At 36.4% G+C, this 24716-nt stretch overlaps 1 protein-coding gene and 1 pseudogene across 2 annotated transcripts in view; both read right to left on the bottom strand.

The window, feature by feature from the left end:
* Positions 1 to 2448: 2448 nt before the first annotated feature.
* Positions 2449 to 24716, bottom strand: part of LOC149115547 (carnitine O-acetyltransferase-like) — a 34965-nt gene continuing 12697 nt past the window's right edge. Inside the window, exons 1-6 of one of the 2 annotated variants that reach the window (XM_089285034.1) lie at positions 14217 to 15289; positions 13347 to 13555; positions 11375 to 11915; positions 4720 to 5125; positions 3693 to 3981; positions 2449 to 3443 (exon numbers count right to left, since the gene is read on the bottom strand). In XM_089285034.1, the coding sequence (XP_089141160.1) occupies positions 2861 to 3443; positions 3693 to 3981; positions 4720 to 5125; positions 11375 to 11915; positions 13347 to 13555; positions 14217 to 14354 (2166 nt within the window). In that variant the 5' untranslated portion in view covers positions 14355 to 15289 and the 3' untranslated portion in view covers positions 2449 to 2860. Of the gene's footprint in view, positions 3444 to 3692; positions 3982 to 4719; positions 5126 to 11374; positions 11916 to 13346; positions 13556 to 14216; positions 15290 to 24716 lie in introns of those variants that run through there. The other variant, XM_089285033.1, reaches the window with a different exon arrangement.
* Positions 17406 to 22930, bottom strand: LOC149115549 (uncharacterized; annotated as a pseudogene).

Below are 24716 nucleotides of genomic sequence, written 5' to 3'. Positions count from 1 at the left end.
CCAGCCTGGTCTTACAACGCAGATGAAACAATTACAATCTTTTCGAAATCGCTTTGCGAAGAAGATTGTTAACTCGAAAATGTCATCAGCAGAGGCTCTGACGTCGTTGCGGTGAGTGCCTTTACATGCGAGGCGGTTCGGTCATCGGTGTTGTGCTGTGCAAGATGCAATGAAAGGTAGCATCCCCGAACATTTCGGTGTTTTCAGATCCACCATGAACCAACAACACGGTTATAATACCCGAAATGGCTTCATGACCAAAGTCAGTAGGCCAAGAACGGAATGGGGGAAAAGCAAAACATATTATAAAGCTATTAACGACTGGGCCACACTACCAAGTGCTTTAAAGAAACTGATGCCGAAAACTATTTTTAAATACAAACTGAAACAGTTTTTATTGAAACATTTTAACCTTAGTTAGTAGTATTTTAATTCTTGTTTTAGTTTTTAATCTTAGTTAGCTAACCGCATAGGTTTTTTGTCCTTTTTATTGTATTTTAGATTTTAATGTATTTTAAAGGTTTAACATTTATTTTCTCAGAGGACCCTCCTGAAAACCACCTTATGGTGATTGGAGGCCTCCTCTTGGTATATTATGTATTATGTATTATTATTATTATTATTATTATTATTATTATTATTGTTGTTATTGTTATTATTATATTCGAGTGAGAATATTTTGCGAAGAGGGAACATGCATTTGGCCTGGCTAAAACGACTATTTAATGATTCAATTGCAACATGGAAGACGTATTTACTTCATCTGTTAGAGCCCGTAGGAGGTCTGTTCTTTCTAAATTGTCATTATGAAGTTTCTGATTACACGATATCTTCTCAATTTTACCACGAACTTTTGTTATGGTGGTCGGAGTTCCGCGAATCTTTTCCTTCAGAAAGTGATTGGAAAAATACTGTTTGGAATAATAAAGAGATTCGAATAGACAACAAGCCGGTTTATTAAAAAAATTACTTTAAGTCGGGAATCATTTACATACACGATCTTCTATTTAACTTAAATACAATACACTCCTATAACTATTTTTTGAACAAAATCGACAAATGGGCGGGCCTCCGTCATTCTATGCCTTTACATCTAAAAGAAGTCAGCCTAGATACACCAATCACATCATCATCACTTATAATTGAAAATAAAATATTCGATATTGAAGACAAAAAATCAAAAGATTATTAGTCGCTGCTGGTTTCAAAAAAAGCTAAACCTCCTAATATTATCCACAAATTAAAGAGTGATTTTAATTTCACAACCCAACAATTTAGAGAAATCTTCTCGTTACCACATTTAGTTGCACTGGAGTCATATGTCAAGGCCTCCCAATACAAAGTAATTAATTCTATTCTCTACACTAACAGCAAACTATGCAAAATTGGATTTAGAACTAATGATGCATGTACTTTTTGTAATGATGAACCTGAGAATTTACATCACCTTTTCTGTGAATGTCCTCAATCCAAAACGTTCTGGACTGATTTCGAATCGTAGTGGTACCATCTATCGGATCAGCCAGTCCATCTTTCTGCACAAAACGTTTTATTTGGAGCTTTATCGAAACAATGCCCTTTATCAAATTTATTGAACTATTTCATAGTAATTGGAAAATTATTTTTGTGGGACTGCAGAAGAAGCCAAACACTTCCTAAAATTCAAGGACTGCAATCAAAACTTAAGATTAAATATGAAACTGAAAAAAATATCAACAAGAAAAACTTCTTTGAAAAGAAATGGGTGCTCACTCCAATATAATTAATTATGCCCATCTTATTTTATTGCCTTTTTATTTAAATATGAATGTATCTTATTTTGTTGCTCATTGCTTTAATATGAATGTAAGTAGCATCAGTAATCATATTATTTTGTAAGTAGTGTAAGAAGTGGTATCGTAAGTTGAATAAGTAATCGTACTGTTTTGTAGAGTAAGTTATGTAAATTGTATTATTGTAAGTAGCACCTGTAATTCCATTGAATTGTAAGTATTGTAAGTAGTGCGTAAGCAATTGAATCGTATAAAAACGTTTTGTCGGTAATGTAATGGACTTTAGTAGTTGTAATACTTTTGTAAATAGTGTAAGTAGTCGTACCATTGTTTGTAAGTAGTGTGAATCACAATTAAAGTGTCAAAACAAAACCACACATTTGCGATTTCCCGGTAACTTTACGGGAGGTCACGACCTCCCGTAAATTATCGGGCAAATAACTTGGAAAAATATCGGGATGATAACGGGATCGAAAATAATTAACGGGAGCCTCGAGAAACACCCAAAAAGTTTACGGGGACTTACCGGGGCCGATAATTTACCGGGTCTTTCGGAGTGTACCCTGGCACTACTGACAACGGGGTGTTTTACAATTGGGATCGAGTGATTGTTCCAACTGCATTACGCAAAGAAATGAGAAAGCGTTTCTCATGCAAGTCATCAACGACAACAAGCTTGTTTGAGACAAGTCAGAGGTGCCTTGTTTAATTTTAGTCTGGTATGAGTTCCAGTTCAGCCTAGAGAGCTTCTGATAACTCCAGAGCTGCGAGCTGTGATCATAATTTAATAATTAAAATGCCAAAACTATCTGAACACCTTAGAATCTGTCATCCACGTTGGCCACTTTTTTTCGAAATAACATGTAACTGATTATGTTTGTCACAAAAAGATGTCGCGGGTAGTTTTCATCTGGTATTTTTTCGATATTATACCGAAAGACAAAATCGACTTCAGAATGTGTCACAGGAGAGAGCCTGTATATTTTACATTTACTTATTATCTGTACTTGAGAAGTTTTACCATTTTCTAGATTTCTTGTAAATACAATGGTAATACTGAAACAGTTGTAGATCGCAATTTGTTGTTGCTATTTTGTATTAAGCAAATCTTTGACCAATTGCAAAGACCTTTCGAGTTCTTTGACAAAGGCCTCCTCATTTTTATAGCAAAGATGATCAGGATTTGCATTCACCGTGATGGAAATCGCATTTCTCCCAAACATGTAAAGTAGGGCCATTGATGTGGATGGGAGAATGCATTTGACCCCAGGCCTCCCGATCGCTTCGATCTCAGGGTACCAGCAGGGATTGGACGTCACGTTTTCAGCGACTTGGGGCGGCAGTATATTGAGTTGAGGTGCTCTAACATATCCCAAAACAATTTCTTTTACATTTTTCAACAGCCCTGGTTGTGGAGTTTTTCGAAATGGAAGGCGATTGGTCAGACCGAGATTTCTATACAGAGAGTCTAAATGCCATAGATTGATTTCGCCATTCTTATATCGCAGGACTTCGTCTTTGTAGCTTTGAATCGCCTTCTTCAGCAGAGACTTGAGTGCCAAGCGTTCTTGCTCACTCATGCTCAGTGATGATCTGCGGGCTTCTTCGACGAATTTCTTCATGTCTGCCATACTGCTGTCCATTAATGTCATTCCACCAAACCGAAGGTGTCTGGTAAAGCAAAAAAACCTCTGATCAGTTGTTGGAAAGTTAAAATATTTCAACACTGAATAAGGAAAAGAGCGCTGTAAACTGTGTGAATGGGAAATTGAGCTTTAAAATGTTGTGTATCTATAGCTAGGAGGTCGATTATGCATATTCATTCATTCGATTCGTCCGTTCCTCCGTACCTCCGTTCGTCCGTTCGTTTGTCCTTCCTGTATTTATTTTTTTCTTTTCAAGTCCGTGCTTCAAATTTACCTTATGCTGACCACTTCGTTCACACTCATACATCTTCCAGCAATCTTCACGAGCGCCAGCTGCATTCCAGCTTGGAAGGCGCCACCTGGGGTAACCCGATGTTCCTTACACAACTCTTCAAAACTGTAGCCAAGGGAGATTTTAAACACATCTTGAGACAGTGGCTTAAAGGGCCCGGATGTTCGACTGGTCTTGATTACACTTTTAATCTTTTGCTTGAAATATCCGTCTGCAGTGTCATCCCACCTGATAGCAAAAGGCTCTGGCGAGATCGTCACGTCAACGTCATCTAATCAAATATTTCAAAGTGATAATACCCATTAGATCTTAGATGGCCTGGATGGCTGCGATTTTTTTTACCCTTATACTCTTTTTATATATCAAGAAATTTTAACAATATAAAATTTTAAGAATAAACCCGAGGCTGAGACTTTTAAAAGAATGTTTTATGCTAATAACATTTCTGAAAGAAGTTATGTGTGTCATATCAGGCTTGAATGCCTACAGTCTGGTTCCAAAAATACTTTAACACCAAACACTTGTAATTGATACCCCAATATATTGTAAAACGGAAATGTCATACGCTGTAATATAAGAATTCACAAGAATATTTTCAGCCCAAACTCGAAAAATTAGAATGTTTAGCCCGAGCAGAAAAAAAAACAATATTCTCACAAGAAAGATGGTGTACATGTTACCAATGTTCACTGTTTTTTTTACCATTGTTTTAATCAATTTTTATTGCTAATTTTTGCACCTCCTTCCTTCCTTCCTTCATTCGTTCCTTCCTTCCTTCTTCCTCTTTCCTTCCTTCATTCGTTAGTTCTGGTTAGTTCGCTTGCTCTTCTTATCACTCGTTCGTTCGTAACAGGATTTTTTTCTATTTTAAAGCTTCTGTTTTTTTTTTACTGCTCATACACTCGTGAAGAAAAAAACCACCGAAAATACGCTAGTGAAGCTTACATTTGACAGTGAATAACAAATCTACAGAATGTGTACACAAACCAAAATATGGATAACAACTTACCGTTTATTGCCTGCTCCTCACACAAACCTTCATTTCCCACAGCAATTCGCACGAAGTTTGTGCCGACTGTTCCTGTCATCCCTGCTAAATAGTTATTGACGAATCCCGCGACTCCATTACCGAAAACAACCAACTGCACACTTTTGTCATACCAGCGGTTTACGAAGTTTCCCGAGTGAAGCGCGAACATAGCTTCGTTTACTGTTCGTGGAGAATCTTCAGGGTCGAGTGCGACGACGAAGAGGGCATCGCGGACAAGCGAGAGATTGGTGACGTTTCGTTGGCCGATGCACTTTAGGCGTTGTTCTCCTTGGCATCTCTCAGGTGGAGTCATGGTTGTTAGGACAGCTATTGGAGTTGATGGTTCCCTACAGGCATCCGTCAGTAGGATCTCCTTCATTTGTTTCTGTTATCAGAAATAAAGGAGCAAACCATTAGAAAACGGGCGAGGCCGCGAAACATTCCAAACAACGAGCCGTAAGGGTGTACGTGACTACAAAAGTAAATCTCCCTTCTTTTTGCTATCCAAAAATGTCTGGTATTCCTTAGTACCATATCTTTTCTCAGGGATTAATCAACTCACTGGAAAATAAAATTGTCAATTATCGTTTCAAACATCTCTAAAACGAGGAACGAGGAATCGGGAAACGGGGAATCGGGAACTGAGCTGTGAAAAATAACTGAACTGTTTCAAAAATCACAACTGAACAGTGAAAAATCACAACTGAACTGTGAAAAATCACAACTGAACTGTGAAAATATCACAACTGAATTGTGAAAAATCACAACTGAACTGTGAAAAATCACAACTGAATTGTGAAAAATCACAACTGAATTGTGAAAAATCACAACTGAATTGTGAAAATATCACAACTGAACTGTGAGCCTTCTGGGCCATCGTAACTAACACCTTGTAGTTAAGTTACAGGATTTTCATATCACACTTCGCGATCGACCGATTTAGTTTTAAGTCGAATCTGTATTAAGCGGTGGTCCGTCGGACGAAAACCGCCAAAATGCCCCTAACTCTGAATTCCCGTGAATCGTATAAATTACAAGATTTTTATAGATCGTTTTCACTGTTACGCAATAAAAAAATAAATCGAAAATCATCCTTTGGAAAAAACTATGAAATTATGATGTTATAGAAGATAACTGAATAAGACACTACTTCAAGTTTTAGGCCTGTGCGTTTCCCCAAACTTCAGATATTCGTCGAAATGTTTCGCAGGTATTTACAGAGCCCAGTATGAAAACGCCATGTTGGTGTACTTCCGTGGTACACCAGTGTAAACATCTGGAACTTACTTTGGCTATCTAGGCAACTGATTATCAGTACTTATCAAACAAGCATTTACATAAGCACTTTTCCTAATGCTCTAACTTCTAAAAAGGCTCAAAATCATGAGATAAGTATATATTTTTCGACGAACTCGATCGTAGCCTTGTGTCACGCACCTCCATAACCCTGAAATTCAAAATGCTCAGGATTCCAAACGAAGCACGTTATTGAGCTGTAAAATTGTAAACAGATATAAATATACCGCCTCTCGTGCCTGATGAGGATAAAAACTTTGGTGACTCTTTAGGTTTAGATTTTGGAAAGTGATGACATCACGTGAAAACAACCTATTCGATCTGAAATAAACAGAACAAATGACATGCTTAAACAATAGCAATTAACAGAAAATAAAGGGCCTTAATACATCGTATCAACCAAGAAACGCGAACAGATTTCACTGACTAAACCACGCGGTATTATACAATTGTTAATCACATGCAGGCGATTACCGAAATAAAGTAAAGTAACAAAGCCTTAGAAAACGGAAAAACCAACTTTAAAACTGACTCACTTCGTGACGGGATCCCAGTGTCCAGTTAAACTGTAAAAACCTTTAAAACGGGAAGCTATCCGTACCGACACGTGTAAACTAACTGAAAACGGATTCCTACATCGAGCTGCTCAAATTACAATGTCAATCAATGTAATCATGTTTGATAGAAAGTGTAATATTAAACTATTAAAATCAATAATAAAACGTCACGCGAAATGTTACGCAAAGCAGGAGCTCTGTTATCAAAAAGTAATTGACATCGTGTGACCGTTTTATGCAGGTCAGGACAATACAAAAAGTCCCGTAAAATGGTGACCGCCACCGCTCAATAGAGGTCAAAATTACAGTGATTGGGAGAACTAATTTTCGGTACTTGAAAATTTGACCCCATAGTAGAGGGTGGCCGCTTAATACGGTTCCAGTGCTTCATACAGGTTCGACTGTATTAAGCCGAATTGCACTCCACACATCATTTTGTTTCTGAACGAAAGAACGAAATAAGTTACAGCAACAAGATTCTCGTTACGACGTCTGTATGTATCATTTCGCCTGTGGAGTAAATTTTTGCGGGATCTGATTTCCGCGGAATATATATTTTGCAGGAACTCTTTTTTGCCGAACGTGGCAAAACCGCAAAAATCGCAAACCTTACAACCGAAAGAAAAGCTTTCAAACTTAAGAGCAGCTTCGCCTAAATGTCAACTAGACTTGGAAATAGCGAAAAAATCGAATTTCTTCAAACTCGCCCAGAATGAAGCCCTACGGGCACTAGTTACAAAAATATTGTTTTAAGTTCGATAAATCAAAAATTATTTTTTTACGCATTTTTTTCGTTTTGGTGCCTCAAATCGGCCAAAATCGATTGAAAATGAGCGGCACATTCAGAGGCTCGTAAACTCAAAAGTAAAATTCTTCATTACAAACTGATTTCACGTCGTATTTGCACTTGCTTTCTTGTATATTTAGAGCGAAATAGATCGCGATTTGATTAAAACCAAAATATTTGACGAATTTTCTAAATTAACGACCCAAGATGGCTTAACAAGAGGTCTCCATTTAGCCTATTTTCAAAAGCTAAAAAGGCGTTCTGGTACACGGCTTTTTCCAAAACGACTAGTTTGGTCTGAAAGAACATTGTTTCCTCTTTAAATTAGTGAAATAAAATTTTGGGGTAAATAAAACTGCGAGCGCTGAGATAGCGAACTAAATGCAGCACTTCTTCCAGAAAACTTGACTTTTGACCCAAGCGTAACGAAACCGATTACTGCAAGAAAAGCAAACGTTTCGTTATTTTGAAACATTTTCTAGCGATATCTCTCCGAAACCATTATTGCAAGAAACTGCTTCCAGATATGAAATCTTACAAGGTCAAAGAAGGAGCTAAACGGCGCATTTTGACACAATAACTTTGTTTGCTGAGAATTCAAGTCAATGACCGTTAACGAATTCGATTCCAGTGAAATTTGCGAACTTGAAGTATGTTAACTCTTCATGAAGACAGCCAATTTCACTTTACATCTTTGGGGATTGTTTATTTTGGGGTTGCCTATGGAAACTGTCAGTGGAATTCAGTTGGTTTTACGACAAAAATGGGGTCGGCATGTGCATGGAATTTATAGCAGCGGGCAGGTCACGGAACATTAAACAATTCTTCTTTTAGAGGTTTTCTAAGCTGGATCCAGCTTCTATTGAAGGCTAATCCAAGAAGACGATTCTGCTATAAATATGAATATTCAGGTAAGTATCGGCTAACGTACTTCAAGTTCGCAAATTTCACTGGAATCGAATTCGTTAACGGTCATTGACTTAAATTCTCAGCAAACAAAGTTATTGTGTCAAAATGCGCTGTTTAGCTCTTCCTTTGACCCTGTAAGACTTCATATCTGGAAGCAGTTTCTTGCAATAATGGTTTCGGAGAGATATCACTAGAAAATGTTTCAAAATAACGAAGCGTTTGCTTTTCTTGCAGTAATCGGTTTCGTTACGCTTGGGTCAAAGGTCACGTTTTCAGGAATAAGTGCTGCATTTAATTCGCTATCTCAGCGCTCGCAGTTTTATTTACCCCCAAATTTTTTTTTCACTAATTTAAAGAGGAAACAATACTCTTTCAGACCAAACTGGTCGTTTTGGGAAAAGCCGTATACCAGAACGCCTTTTTAGCTTTTGAAAATAGGCTAAATGGAGACCTCTTGTTAAGCCATCTTGGGTCGTCACTTTAGAAAACTCGTCAAATATTTTAGTTTTAATCAAATCGCGATCTATTTCGCTCTAAATATACAAGAAAGCAAGTGCAAATACGACGTGGAATCAGTTTGTAATGGAGAATTTTACTTTTGAGTTAACGAGCCTCTGAATTTGCCGCTCATTTTCAATCGATTTTGGCCGATTTGAGGCATCAAAACGAAAAAATTGGGTAGAAAAATAATTTTTGATTTATCGAACTTAAAACAATATTTTTGTAACTAGTGCCTGTAGGGCTTCATTCTGGGCGAGTTTGAAGAAATTCGATTTTTTCGCTATTTCCAGGTCTAGTTGATATTTAGGCGAAGCTGCTCTTAACATCTCACCATACAGTGCGCAATTTGTAGTTGAAGAATTTTCCGTTTCATGATCTGCTGCACTCACTACAGTTTATACTTTATCAATTTGTAGCTGTAGGACAACTTCCATTGAGGACAACTTCTGTTGAGAAGAACTTCCGTAACAAAAGTGAGGAGGAGTGAGGAGTGAGTGAAGAGTGAGAAGTGCAAAAAAGTTAGAGATTCCCCCTTTTAGAGATTCCCCGCTCCCCGCGCCCCGCGCCCCGATGATCTCGGTTTGCTTTTGTTGTTGTACCGGTAATACTTTGCTGGATTAACCTCTCGACTTCTTGAACTTGAACGGAGATCGGCTGTTTACCAAATTAGAATAAGGGCGCGATTTTGATTTGCTTCAAGATATTTCAACTCGATTAATTTACAGTCCTTTAACGTCCTTGATGCTAAACAGCATTCCAAGTTGACACATTATTGTGTCTTAACGAACTTAAAGCGTTTTGGTGAATCGAAAACATTAAGGTTCTAGGAAACCTCTTGAGTTTGTTATGACGACCATTCACGTGTTGTTTACATTAAGGAAATACACGCGATGACAAACTAGACATGACGGCGGACACGAAATTAAACAAAGTTAACGCGCAATGGCTCGAAAACGTCTAAAAACAGTTTTTATGCAGTGGACATTATGTTTCTACTGATAACAGTGAATTGACGGGATTCTAATAAATGATAGCCTTTTACTTTCGCCATTGAAATTGATTTGTCTCTGGTTCGTGCATAGTTATTGTGTTATTTGCGTCCAACACATTGACATAGATTTTCCTTTTTCACAAAGGGAAATACTGCGAGTTCGAGCATGAAACATGGCATGGTATATCTTTAATAATGATATTTTAAGGCTGTAAAGTAAAATAATCGGAAAGTGAGGTACCAGATGCATTTTTATGTTGTTAAACATGGCCTGTATTTTGTCGTTATTTTTCACACGCTTCATAGCTGTTTTTAAAATGGTTCGGAAAACCACTATATCAACATATCTGAGATTAGTTTAAAGCGAGGAATAAATTAGAGTGGTTGTTCCACATTTGTGTCAAGTTTGAAGTCAATTGAGTTTATTTTAAGGCTTAAGCAGCGCTTCGTCCTCGCACTTTATTTCGGTCATTTTATTACACGAAAAACCGCACTTTGACCGCGCTTTCAAATTTTGCGAATTTCTGAAAAATAAAAATTCGCTGGAACCTTTAAATATGATTTTTAGAATTAGGTCACCTAAGGGTATCTTTGGGCAAAATATGAGCGATTTGTCAAATAGGACGTTGACCGGCGTTTCTCGATCCTAACAGTCAGCCATTCTTAAGTTACTAAAATGCGAAAGAATTATTGACTTTTTTGTTCGTTTTTTCCCCTAGTAAAAAGCGACGAACGACAAAGGAACTGCTTGTCGCTAATGATAAGTCATGCGTGAAATCATGCGGAACTCTAGGGATCATATTTTATGCGCGCAGCATCTGGAGATCACGTACGCTTTCAAAAAATTAAAAAAATTCGCAGTTGTTTGAAAATTTGAATGATGCCTATATAATATCGATGGCTATGTTTGCAAATTGTAAATTATCTTGTGTTCATGAGAAATCGTGAATCGGCATTTTGAAAGAAAGGAATGTTTTTCGGCGGCGAGTTGCGAAGTTCTGTGGGAATTTCTCACGGAAGCGAAAACTTCGGTTTTTGTTGTTGAGCAACGCCTATAATTATAACATCGATGCCATGTTTGCAAATGTGTGCGTCTGGCTAGTGAAAAAATTGTTTTGGCTAGTGAATCAAACCTGTCACTAGCCACTGGGCTAGCAAGCTGAAAAGTTAGTCTCGAGCCCTGCAGGTTTGTACTTAGATCCAAAACCTTCCCCACGAAAGACTCGCTGACGCAGAAACACAGCAATGTTCAAGACAACAATGACGTCACAAAGCCCATTCCTCCATTAAAGCGCGCGGTCATTTTGGAAACGTTTTCGTGAAGCCATCGGCTGTCTTCGTACTCTTAACATTTTTACTCCTTTTCACGGCTAAGAAAGAAAAATTTCCGCAAAAGTTTCGTTTTACATGTGTTTTTTTAACATTTCTTCGCTATAAAATGGCTGAAGAAAAAATGTCTAAATTTTTGTTCATTTGACCTTTAAGTCTACAGTTGTAAACTGATAACATTTGCACTCCAAATTGCAGTCGAAAATAGAGTGAAATAAGCTAAACATTCACATTGTTTACGTGGGCAGAGTTTTGACTACTTACTCTTAGTTCGTTATTGGTTATACCAATCTCTTGTCCGTCCTCATTGCTGCAAGTCACATCCACTTTGTACATGTTACCTCGCACCATCACAATAATGTGCCTTGAATGACCTGCAGGAGCCTTGTAGCGCTCAATAGAGCCTGGCAGAAACTGCATGGAGCATGAAAATATATAATTATACCACTGCATCGAGAGTGGCGTCTCCTTTATTACATCTTGGTTGAATTCACTGCTCATGTAAAAATCCCTGGCTTTCATGAGTCCATCTATAAGGGAGACAGCACGGTCAACCATAGCATCTGGTTGGCTTGTCGAGGATACATCTCGAGAACTCTTGAATTCTCCAATCCCGCCTTCAACCGATGTGCCAGCATTCCGTGAGCTCCCTCGGATTGGCACAGCGTATGACGTCACAGGTTGTGAAGGAATGATGTCTTCGTGGAAATATATTTCATCATGGCGGATACCGAATGTGTCCCCGTGATTGGCTGGTACATACCAACAGTTGTGTACAGGGTCTCTGGTGTGTTGTTCACGCATCCTAATATAGCAAAACAGTATCAGGGGTCTTAGCACATCTTATCCTGGATTGATATGTGAAAATAAAACATTTTTCATAAGGAAAGACTAGTTACTATGTTATAAACGAAAATAGGACAATGAGGCAGCAGTTATGAATAATATATAGAGTTAGGCCAGCCTAAAAGCGTAGCTCCTGAGCCGGGTTGTTCAAAGCCCGATTAAACTAACCCAGAAAAAGGTAGAATTTTGATTTGAGTTTTGTAACTTTGCGGTGAGGTTTTCTGTATATTGTTTGGCCTTCTGTTTTGAGTTAAAATAATCACCATATACACAAAACAAAACAGCAAAAATCATTTGTATAGAAGAAAAAGTTATAATTCGGTGAAATTTTAATCCTGGGTTAGCGTTAACCGGTTCCCGAACTATCCTACCCGCGATCCAATCGATAACCAGCACTTGGTCAGCGGCCAACTTCAAAAAACACGTGACCTCGAGGAGCTGTACACTTGAGCCCGCGATATGGTCACGTGATACTGGTCAGCGGATACCTTGTTTTGACAAGTGTCAATTGATCATAACGTGGATGTCCAATATCAAGGAAGTACACGGTAAACCAAGGCTGCATGTCTCTGTCAACCTATTACTTGGAGTATGGCCGCCATATTGGGCAACTCCGCCGTCGTCGTCGTCGTGCGTACGCGCCCACGAGCAATACCGCTAGCGATAATAACCATGAGAAAATCAACTCATGTGTTTCCTTTCCTTTCCGATATGAGTATGGGGCTCCGCTTGGCGGCCCTTCGGGCCGCCGGAGCTCCGCTATAAGCAAGGATGTGCTAATTGTGACAAGCCTGGAGAAACGTAGCCTGTGTTGCAGACGGGGTACGCAGGCTAGGAAAAACGTAGCGAGGCTCCCTCTTATTTTCATAGCCCTGGTCAATATTGATCCAGCATTCAGGTGGGTGAAAATGTTGTAACCGTTTGATCCTAGGCCCCTGTTGGGGTATGTTGGAGGAACATTTGATTCAATTCAACCTTTCACCCAAAGTGCACTTACTGATTTGAAAAGCTGCATGCATGGAACCGTTCAACATGGGTGCATCTCTTGCAGCTTATAAGTTCACAGTTTCCGTACCCACTTTCAGGAAAAAATAAAGTAGAAATGTGTGGCGTTGTAATATCATTTACATTTAAACAAATCTATCCACAGCAAGATGTCAATTCAACCAACAGATTCCATGTTGCCGTGCGTCTCTTCAGGAATAGATCACAGATGACATCAAATGTCGTAAGAACAAAAAAGTGGCATACGAGCCATTTGGCGAGTATGCCAGCAATGGTTTTACCACATTTTTACGTCACTTGTGATCTATTACTGAACAGACGCACGGCAACGTGTATATGTCGGTTGTATATAGTAAAGATCATATCACGAGCTGATTTTTGTCACCTCTTATGTGCACGTTGAAGTCCCAAAATTCTACAGGTAGACCAAACAAGAAGTTTGTTAAAAGCACGCGTCCAACCAGATGAGCATGAGAGTGTTCGTCTTCTCACTAGAAAGTCTAAGAGACTTTTCAGAGGGGGAGGGTCGGGAATTGGTAACTTTTCATCCCACTGTAGCACTCGTTTCTGCAAGTCTTGCTTCCCCAATGCATCCTATGAATGTGAAAATATTTCAATCGTTGTTAATATAACGTGAGTTTAATAACCGGAAGGAAAAAACGTTATTTTGTTAGTTTGCTCTTTATCGAACCTATTTGTTAGAGCTTTGTAGTGTAATGTTTTTAAGGCCTAATGGCTGAATTTTTGCATAACGAATTTGATATTTTAATATTAATATTAATTGCGCTTTTCTATTGCACCCGTTGACTGCACCTTTTATAGCTGAAATTTTAAAAAAATTGAAATTAAAAATGATCTTGTGGAAAAACAAACGCTATGCATAGCTAAATGAAAATATAAATTAAAATATATAACTAAAAACGAGGAAAATATTTCGGTGAAAGATCTACAATCTTGGACAAATAAAATTGAGACCACCTCTCCTCCCATTTCAATGATAGTAGTATAGTAACTGGGGCTACTAGGACATTGTACAAAAAAAACGACCTTCCCACCCCTCCGCAAACCAAAAAATACCCTCGCCGGGCCTCAACTCGAAAAATGCATTTTCAGGCCTCTCAGAGCAACTTCCATGTTAAGCCCTCTCATGAGCAAATTTCATGTCTCCCACCCCTCCACAAATCAAAAAAAAAAAAAAACCCTTCTGCCAGAAAACACTTCGCGGAGTCGGCTCGTGATTAAAATATACTCTTACCAGGCCTCTAGAAATCAAAAAATGCTTATTCTTTGAAACAGCATGAAAATGGACTGTCCCAGGCCTGTACAAATCAAAACAAAGGCACGTAAGGCGTGCAAGAGTTATTTTTTTGTGTGTGAAGATAGGAGCATTCATGGAGCTGTTAACAGTTTGGTTAATTTGACAAGTATTTTTGGTTGCAATGTACAGCAAGAAAGAAACTAGGAATTTATGATGTACATACGATGTTACATTGGTAATGGTAAGATAGCTAAATAGTAAGCCATAAAATGTTTGACTCAACAAACTACAGTAATCTGACACGTCTCCAGATTAATGTAGATACCATCTTATTGTTTTTCGTTGATTCGTTCTTTGATAAAACCCACACTGTGATTGGTGTGACACGTGCACATGCATAACTCCCTCACTCACCGATCATATAGCCCTTCCAACCCCCAAGAGTAATTTTTGCTCAAAAATACTCAAGTTAAGAGACCTTTTCGCATTTTATACGAGTCGTAAGTTTACCGTATTTACACGACACAACAGAACACAACAACACTACTTCGCCGAAAAAAGAAAGAAAGAGAAAAAAACCTCTCTGACACAATGAAAGTCTGATTTAATTAAATTGCACTTTAACTTGGTGCCACGCCGTCTTCAAAGAACATTTGAGCAGTTTTCATACTTTTTACCTTTAAAAATATCGGACAGAAAAGAATGTCATAAAATGCTCATCAAATAAAAATAAACTTCTACTGCAAAGACGTAAAACCGTTCAGAAATGAAAGCTTTTTTTAATATCCTGGGAACAATAGCCGATAACTTGTCAGCTCTAATTGAATTTACTCCCATGTAAAAAACAAAAGTGTTGTTACCATTTGTAACTAAAGATAGCAAACATCTCGTGGGAAAGAGTGGTGACGATTTGTCAGCTCTAATTGAATTTACTCCCTTGTGAAAAACAAGAGTGTCAAATTACCCTTTGTAACTAAAAAATAAAAATATCTCGTTATATTTGCATGCAACAGGAACAAAACAATTCCTTTATTCTTCTTTTGACTAGCCTCTGTGGGTGTCACTTTAATTGAACTGTGTTTGGTGTTCTTGTACTGTTTCAATATTTCGGGTAGAATGTCTAAATACTGTGTATTACCTTGAATAGTAAACTGCTTCCACATTTTGGTTTTTATTGTTTTGTTCCATCTTTCACAAACTAATGAATTTTCTTCATTCTCAGTGGAATACAATGTTATTTTATTCTTATCCAATAAGTCTCTCAAATGTTTGTTATAGAATTCTTTACCCTTATCAGTCCATAAGTAGTCAGGTTTTCTACCTTCTTTGATAATGGTTTTGAATGCTTCAGTTACAGTTTCACCTTTTTTATCCTTCAACGGCACAATCCAACCATATTTACTAAACACGTCCAAAACTGTGAGAAGATATCTGTAGCCTTTGTTCCACTTTCTGAACTGCTGCATTTGAACTAAATCGGAACACCATATTTCATCAACATGATTGACTATTACATGCCGTCGAGTAAAGTTACGCTTTATTGGTTTATGTAATTCATCAGCTAATTTTTCTTGCCAGTTTATTCACTCGACGGCGTTTTCCGTTTTTTGATACACCAAGACCTAGTTTTTGTTTTTTATCAATCAAGAATCGTGCTTTTGATCCCCACTTAGGTATTCCACCATATGGAATTTCATCCAATGATGCAACCATTTGCCTATCACAAACTCCCTAGTTTTTTCCCATATCATAACAAATATCGTGATAAGCAGCTATTTCATCTACTTTGTTGTACGGTTGTACACGCCATTTGAGAACTTCACCAGTGTTTGGGTTGCATTCTAATTAATTGCTTATCAAGGGGGTTGTACGGTCCCATATATTTGCACTTTCCAGGAGTAAAACCGGCTTTGGGTTTTAGTTGTTTACCAATCGCTTTGTGGATGTCAATTGCACCACCTTTGTACACATCAGCATCAAGATCCATTTTGTCAGTTTTATACTTGTAATTCAGTCTCACTTTGGTTGATAATTGATTAACTGCTTCAGATCCAACTTTTTGAATAACTGGTGTTGCTTTCTTGATTCCCCAATCAATTGTTTTTTTTTGTTGTAATTTTGGATCTCTCATGAATTAAGAAGCATAATATCTTCCAGCTTCTGTACCTTTCTTAGCTAAATAAGGAATACCTTTGCTGATAAATAATTCAGCAGTTGTATCTCCAACAGAACTCAATATACCTGATCCACTCTTAGGCTTGTATTCATAATCGCCATTTTTTTTATGCCTGCATTTATATGTTTATTCCAGAAGTCTCTGTATTGATCTCTGATATACTTTTTTGGCTGCATTTGATAGAGTTATATTTGTTTTGTTTTTCTTCTTCATGTCTTCCTCATAAGAACTTTCCACCATTGTTTCTAAATAACCGGGAAAACGTTTGCCGAGTTCTTTTCTGGCCTTCACAGTTTTGTGACCTTTGGGATAATTTGGATAATATTCATCCCATTCCTTTTTCGTAAATCCTTCAAGTTCTCCTCTTGTTCATTTTTCAGCTTGTTCAGTTAGCTTTGCAAGTTCATAACCTAAATTCCTTGGTTGAAATATATTGCCCCCAGCTTGTGAGGGCACATTTAGTTTCCTGCTTCACAAATTTCACCATTGTTATTCCACATTCAGCGCAAGTACATTTTATCATGTTTCTTCCATTCTTAGCCTTCATATAACGTTCACTTCGTGGAACACATTCTGCTTGCTTTTTTTGTTTTACGCAATAAGACTTCATATATATTATATATTATATAATATTTATCTCCAACAACCATATAATACAGGTCTTCCTTTTCCGTCATAAGAAGTGGTTATTACTTTGCAATTCTTTGGTTTCTTTGGTGCTACATAATTATCTACTTGGTGCATTATATGCCACTCCTTTATTCGGATGTGGATGATTACCTGTTATATTATCCCAGGTTCTGGTAAATGTTTTTCCACTCCAAAAATCATCAAATGCTTCTTTTGCTCCTGGTTCTTTTACAAAGGCTAATGTACCTTTTTCTATCCAGTCAATTGGCTTCTTCCATTGACCAGTCCATCCGGAAGCTTCACCACCTTTTTGATTTTTTACAAACCTGGTTTCAGTTATTCCGCACTCAGCACATTTACATTTCATCATGGTTCTTCCATTTTTAGTTTTGGTATAAGTTTCACTACCTGGAACACAGTCTGTTTGCTTCTTCTGTCTTACGCAATAAGATTTCATATATAATATATTATATAATATTTTCGAAATATCTCTCAATAGATCTCTCATTCTTCATTGTATCATGAATATCGAATACATTCAATATGAATACATATGATTTTCCTTTATTCATCTCGTTCAAAAAGTACAAGCAAAAGTAACCACAAGTAGTTGTCAGAGGATTTTGAATTTGATTATTTTGATACAATGAAGTTAGGTTTTTTCTCTTGGCATGATCAACAAGTTCTTGAAACGGCGGCATTCCAAAAGTATCAAAATAATTTATTTTATTATCTTCGGCATATGTTGTAACCCAATGAGATCCACTCATATATGATTATGAGGTACTGATTGATCTCTCGATAAAACCTCACTGATCGGTATTCTGAAGTACTTGCACCATTCTATCAAATCATGGTTGCTCATTGGAATATTTTTGTGAAATTTTAGAATATCGCTCCTAGTACTGGAATTGAGTTGAATTGGCTGTTTTTTCCTAATAGTAGCCCCTTTCCTGATTTTTTGTGTTTTTTCTTTGTTCCGTAACCCATCGTTTTGTTCCAAGTACCGATAAAAGGAGGCGGTTGTCCTATTTGTGGAGCTGAACCACCTTTTGATTTTGGTAATGGAGGTGCTCCCATTTGTTGAGCTCCACTACCTTTTTCGAAAAGTTTACTAACTAAATCAACAGCTATTGGAATTCCAATTGATGCAAGTATTGATCCTAGTCCGGTACCCATCTGTTTTTGAGAAAGTCTCAGAAGAACGTTCGGATCATCTCTTGCTAATCCCCTTGCCAAATCACCTACCTGTTTTGCGGTTAATAAATGATTGTAAGAATTCACAAGATCACTGATACTATTATTTGGAATCATAAAAGCACCACCTTTCTGACCTCTTCCTGATATTTTCTTAACAACTTGGGAAGGTCCTTCTAAAGCTAATCCAGCCAATGCAGATAATCCAAGTGTTTTGGCTATTGTGGGTGCAAAAGTGCGACCAAGACTAAGGATCTTGTTAATAGACTACCTCCAACTTGTTTTCTTATATTAGTCTTGGCCAGTTTGATTTCCATTCCTTTATTCAGCTGTTTATTCTTTCCCAATCGTTTCACTACATTTTGTGGAACATATAAAACGTCATTTCCTGACAGAGCATCTTTTGAAAGCCTGAGAACAATGCTTTCACGCTTATAAAAAGCACTAGCAAGATTTTTTATCTGATTTGGTGATAATTTCACCCTTATTTCAAATAATTGCGTCATATATTATATATGTTATATAAAATTTAATCATAAATAATATATTTTAAAAAACATCCTCATATTGAGGAACCAATTTATAACTAACTTCCCTATTTTATCGATTTACACAATAACTAATTCATTTCCTATTTTGTTAATCACAACCATCTCTTCGTAAAAGACAATTGCGTGAACATTGAATGCAGCTGCTGGAGCAGCACTTATTTTGTATCTGAAAATTAATTGTTTGGGATCTCTTGTCACTTTTTCTGTTTGGTTTGTTAAATCAATATATATCATACCATAGAGACTATTAAAATTTGCAAGAGTCAGTTGTGTACCAGTATTATAATCATTTCTTCTTGCGGCGTAAGACATCAAATCGTTAAAAATTCTCACCTTACTTTCTGCATCATACTCAGTTTCTGGATAAAATATGCCATTTCCATATTCAAGTCTGCATGTTGTTAAATGACTAAGAAAATTACCATCAGCTGCATTTAGTTTATAAGTATCAAATAAGTAAGGATTTTCTGCCACGACATTTGTTTTATTTCTTTGGAGACAAATATGTGTTGAACGTTATCAACACTTGCTGATATCTGATAAAAACCGCTAGCTTGTGAAGGAGCAGACATTTGATACATCGATCTCAGATAGGACCATTTGGTTTCTTTTAAAAATGAGCTGACAAAATTGTCATAAAAACTATCCTTCGGAATTAATTTTGGCGCCCATAATAGAAATCTATTAAGGACTACTTTTCCAGCATCGGCAGAAGCTGCTTTTTGAATGAGCTCATCATCATTCTGAAGTATTATATTGAATTGTAATTGCATTGGTATAAGCATCTTATCTTCTAACACTTCGAAGAAACTATATCTATTGAGAGGAATAATAACATTAACCTCTTGTGGAGCATTACCAGAAGCATTTTGTCTTGTAAGAAGCCTTCTTGCTTCAAATCCTGCGTTTTGATTAGCGTTAGCAAATAATGCGTTTGTATCAAGATACCAAAAAACTGTTTTTTCCAACTGATCTGCTGAAATCATCAGAATATTCCAACAGATTCTTGACAAAAGTAACCTTGTGAAGATTATCTGTATCATATTTTACCAGCAGATTTGATCATCAGATGATTTACGAAACTATGTGATCCATTGATAACTGTTATTCTTTCGTCATCATAATGAGTACCATCCGCGAGCTTTTGTACTTGAAATTGAATTTCAAAATACGCATTATACCAATCGTAAAACGCTGATCTGTCATTGAATTGAAAAAACTTCAAATGCCACCCTAATACAGCCGAGTGGAGACTAAGGAGAGGTCAGCGGTAGTCAAGTCAAATTAAAAGATCATTATTAAAACTATTACTTATGTTGAGTTAAACTACGTATATGTCTTTTAAGCACAAATTTTTAAAGTTAAAAACCCCTATGAATGAGCATTAATCGAGCACTTTAGTGACTTTTTGGGGGAAGACCGAGCATTTTAGTGGGATAAATGGAGCATTAAGGTGGAGCATTTTAGTGGGGAAATAAAAGCATAATGTACAAAAGCCTAACTATACTATTAGCTTAAATAAAAATTATAACATTCGCCCAAGTATTGGAATCGAGTTGAATGGGCTGTTTTTTTCTAGTAGTAGTCCCTTTCCTTTCCTGTGTTTTAGTCCTTGTCCTGATAGTAATCGATTCAATATCATATCAGTACTTTCTGCTTGTGTTGCTTTTTTAGCAGGTGTTTTTTGTCTCATATTTCCCAATCTGTTCATTATCAGATCAACAGATTTTTCAGCTGCTTTTTTACCCAAACGCTCACCAGCGTGTTGTACTCCAGATTTTATTGCTTTTTTTGCGAATGGTTCGGCAACATTTTGGAATACAGATGATGCTATACTTCTTATCGGTTTGAATATATTGTGAACAATCAATCCATTTCCTTTGTGATTGTACACAAATTTGCCCAGTTTAGGATGGTAAAATCTTTTGAATTCATACGGTTTCATATAAATACATTGCGTAATTCTTTTCAACAGTAAGCTAAAAGCTGTATCTGCGCCATTAAGATTTATCTGTCGTCTTTTGCCATCGGTTATATGTATTCTTATTCTCGAAATAGCGTTCTTATTCACAGGATTAAATGTGACTCTTCGCGGTTCCATAGTGAAACTATATGACGGTTTGAGGATACTGGTTGAGAAAGAATAAATTATATCTGTATCTACTTCATCAACAAGGCTGGTATTAACCAAATCACAGTGTATGTTCAGCATTTCTGTATCTTGACCTAAATTAGACATTCGTGACCCATAATTTTCAGCATCTTTCAGAATCACTTTGTCAAAGCCAATAAGCTCTAGTCAAGTTGGTAATTTGTTTTCAATTTTATCAAAACTCTGAAGGTGCTAGTTTGAAATTCTAATGTTATTGGATATGCATCTTTTTTACCAGCACTTTTAATTACAGTTTCATTTTTCAAGAACAAATCAGGATTAATGTAATTATAAACTCCAGCTGGAAATGTAAGTTCTTTCCAAGTTGAACCATTATCTGAGCTGTATTTTATTTTCTGATTATTATAACCAGGATTGACGTTGAACCAGGTGAATGGCATGTTTATCATTCTGTTCAAACCAATCACATACTCATGATTACTATCCAAAATAATAGGTCTATCAAAATAAGTCACAAAATTAGCTGGTGTATTGTTTGCGCTACTGTTATTCAGATAACTAGTTTATACAATTTCTCGTTCCATATACAATTGGTTAGATTACATTGCGAAATAGCTTTTGTGCAGCTTATTGTATTGTGATTTATTGATTGCTGATATACTTAACAATGTATCTAACAAAGCAACTCCTGTATTTCTCATTTTGATTGATGTATTATTAGCCATAATCTCTACTATTATGATCTCCAATTTTTTGAGAAGCTGTTTTGGATCGTTGAAAAACATAACGTTTCCACCTTTCTGTCTAATTCCAGATCCTTTCATAGATTTCACTTTGGTTTTGTAATAATTTATATATTGACCCAACACAGCATTTGCATTCTGTATTCTTTTCTTATTCCCTTGCCTTTCAGCTTCAGATATTTTTCAACTTTTGTACTGTTTTTTGACAGCTGACTGAAAACCTTTCAGCTGATTACGTCTTAATTCCGCATCTTTTATTATTTTATCAAGATATGTTTTATTCTTTTGTGGCGTCATTTCAGGTTGATTCAATCGCATTTCTACATCATCATAATTTATTACACCAATACCACCTAGTATCTTGTTAGCCATGTCTTCATCAGCTATCTCATAATCAGGTACTTCATCCTCATCATATTCTGGAGGCATTTCTTGTGGTTCTTGAGACAAATATTGAGGATCAACATAAATCTCTTTTTTTCCCTCCAGAACATCCTTCAGCGATTCTTCATACGTTGGTGGTTTTGGTACTATTTGTTTTTCTTGCTCTGGTAAACAGGTTGATCAAATAAATCACCCAGATTCATATCTTCAACCTCGTCATCAATATTAATACCGTAATCGGGTACACCTTCCTTCTTCTTTGTTTTTCGTCTCATTGGTGGTATTTTCAAATTACTAGCCACAACATCATCTAATTTGGTTGTAATCGGTTTGAACATCTTTTTGAAAGATTCATGACTTGTCTGTTTATCAATATCACTCTGTGTTATTGTATTATGAACATAATTGATTTTATCACCCAATTCAGATTTCTTTTTTGCAAGTTCTCTCCACTTTAGTAAACTCATTATAATATTGTGTTATATAAAACATAATGTAACACACCATATATATTACTAAAATTATATACCGGTATAATATGAAAATACCAAATTATGATATCAAAGAGGATGTTGGTGCTTACAAACAATTGTACCCATTTATGCCTGACCGTTGTTTCAGAATGTTAATATGCGGCCCATCAGGCTCAGGGAAGACGAATTCATTGCTTCATATGATAATGAATTTACTGTATTTCGATAAATGTTATTTGTATGCGAAAAATCTCGAACAATCAAAATATGAATATCTGATGAAGACTTTCAAACCAATGAGTGAAGAAGTTGGTTATGATATATTAGAGGTTATTAATGATAAAATACAGCCAGTTTCAGAAATGAATGGTTATAACCAAAAGCTTGTCATATTTGATGACTTTGTTTGCGAAAAGAACCAAGCGCCATTAATCAATTATTTTATAAGAGGACACAAGAATTGTTCAGTAATATGTCTAAGTCAGAGCTACTATAAAACTCCGAAGGATATTAGATTAAACTGCTCTCATTTTTGTGTATACGAATTTCCATCAGCAAATGAAAAATCACTTTTATGTCGTGAAAACAATGTTGACAAAAAACTATATGAAAAAGCTGCTAATAATCCGTATAGCTTTCTGTATGTAGATAAACCACGAAAATTTACCGCTTAGAATTTCAATGAGCGATTGTAATTTCAGATGATAATTTTTTCTAATCTAATACAATTATATATGTCTTATTCAAATGGAATATTAGGTTGGTCAGGTGAAGTTGCCTCATCTGAAACATTAATAGTGAAGGGTGAAAAAGGAGACCCTGGAATAGCTAACTTCTGATGGTAATTATGATTTAAAAAATAAGAAAGTATTCAATCTGGACACTCCTGATGATCACAAAGTTGATGATGATTACAACACAAGAGTGAAAGATCTAAAGAAAGCTGTTAACAAAGAATATTTGAACGGTAAATTTCTGAAGAAAGATGAAAATGGTAATTATTTTGATTTGAAAGGAGCAGTGATCAAAAATTCAGAATCGTATTATGATGGGTTATTTGAAAATAATGATTTGTTTAGCAAGGCTTATGTTGATACAGAAAACAGTAAGAGAGATCTTGCTATTGCTAATAAAACTAATAAGTCTTATGTTGACAACGCTGATACGGCTCCTCAAACGAATATTGATGGAACAAAAGAAGCTCTACGAGAAGTATCAGTGAAATTGGACCAAGGTTTGGACAAAAAATTAAGCATTCATGGTGGAAATTCCATGACTGTTGATTTGGATATGGACAATAATAAAATAAAAAACATGGCAGCAGCAACAATGATGCATTCAATTATCAACAGTTCACAACTAAAGCAAATGAGGATGAAACGCTTTTGCTTGATGGATTAAATAAAATGGCTGCTGATTTAGACATGAACAACAACAAACTTATCAACTTATCCACTGACTCCCACAACGTGCTGTCAGCCACCAATATCAGGTACGTAAACCAAGTCAACAGGGCTATGATTACAACGCTGATAGTTTTACTAAAAAAAAAATAAATGAGTCACATATCAGAGGCTCAACTGGTAAAAAAAATATTTTCCAATACCTTATGGATGATGTTAATTAATCAACAAGTGAAAGTAACATTATCGTTGATGGTATCGAAGACTTTTCTGATTCACCTCGTAATATCAATAAAAAAGCTTATAGTTTCAGAATGGAAAAGGAGCATAAAACTGGTATGCATCTCGGCTGGGATTCAACATGTATCTACTTCCTCAGGGTGAATTCACTTTAGTGATTGAATTCTTCCCACCAGCTATGGATCAAGTGACAGTGTCAGTTGTTTCCTCTTCATTGAATATCGGCCAAGAAGCAACCAGGCTGTTTTCAAAATACAGTAGATCTATCATTCACTTGCATAAATATGATGTAACTCCACCTGAATACACCTATGTTGACTTGAAATGCCAGGGTATTGCAATAGCCCATCTCAGGGGCGTGGCCATTTGGTTATTTATGGAATCGAGGGAAAACAGAATGATGTGAGCTCAGATGTCTTCGATGAGCTGTATTATTTAGAAAATGGCAAACTGACATTCAAAACTGCTGTTGATTTTTCGAAATCTGCACTTTTCAATGAAAATATCGACATGAAAAATCATCAGATAAAAAATATTCAAGATGGTGTCGAAAATAATGACGCTGTAAATATCAAACAGTTGAATGA

This window comes from Orbicella faveolata, unplaced genomic scaffold (genome assembly GCF_042242905.1).
Source record: "Orbicella faveolata isolate gen_17 unplaced genomic scaffold, um_ofav_v1 contig_13, whole genome shotgun sequence".
NCBI classification, from domain to species: domain Eukaryota; kingdom Metazoa; phylum Cnidaria; class Anthozoa; order Scleractinia; family Merulinidae; genus Orbicella; species Orbicella faveolata.
This window is presented reverse-complemented; position numbering and strand designations above follow the sequence as displayed.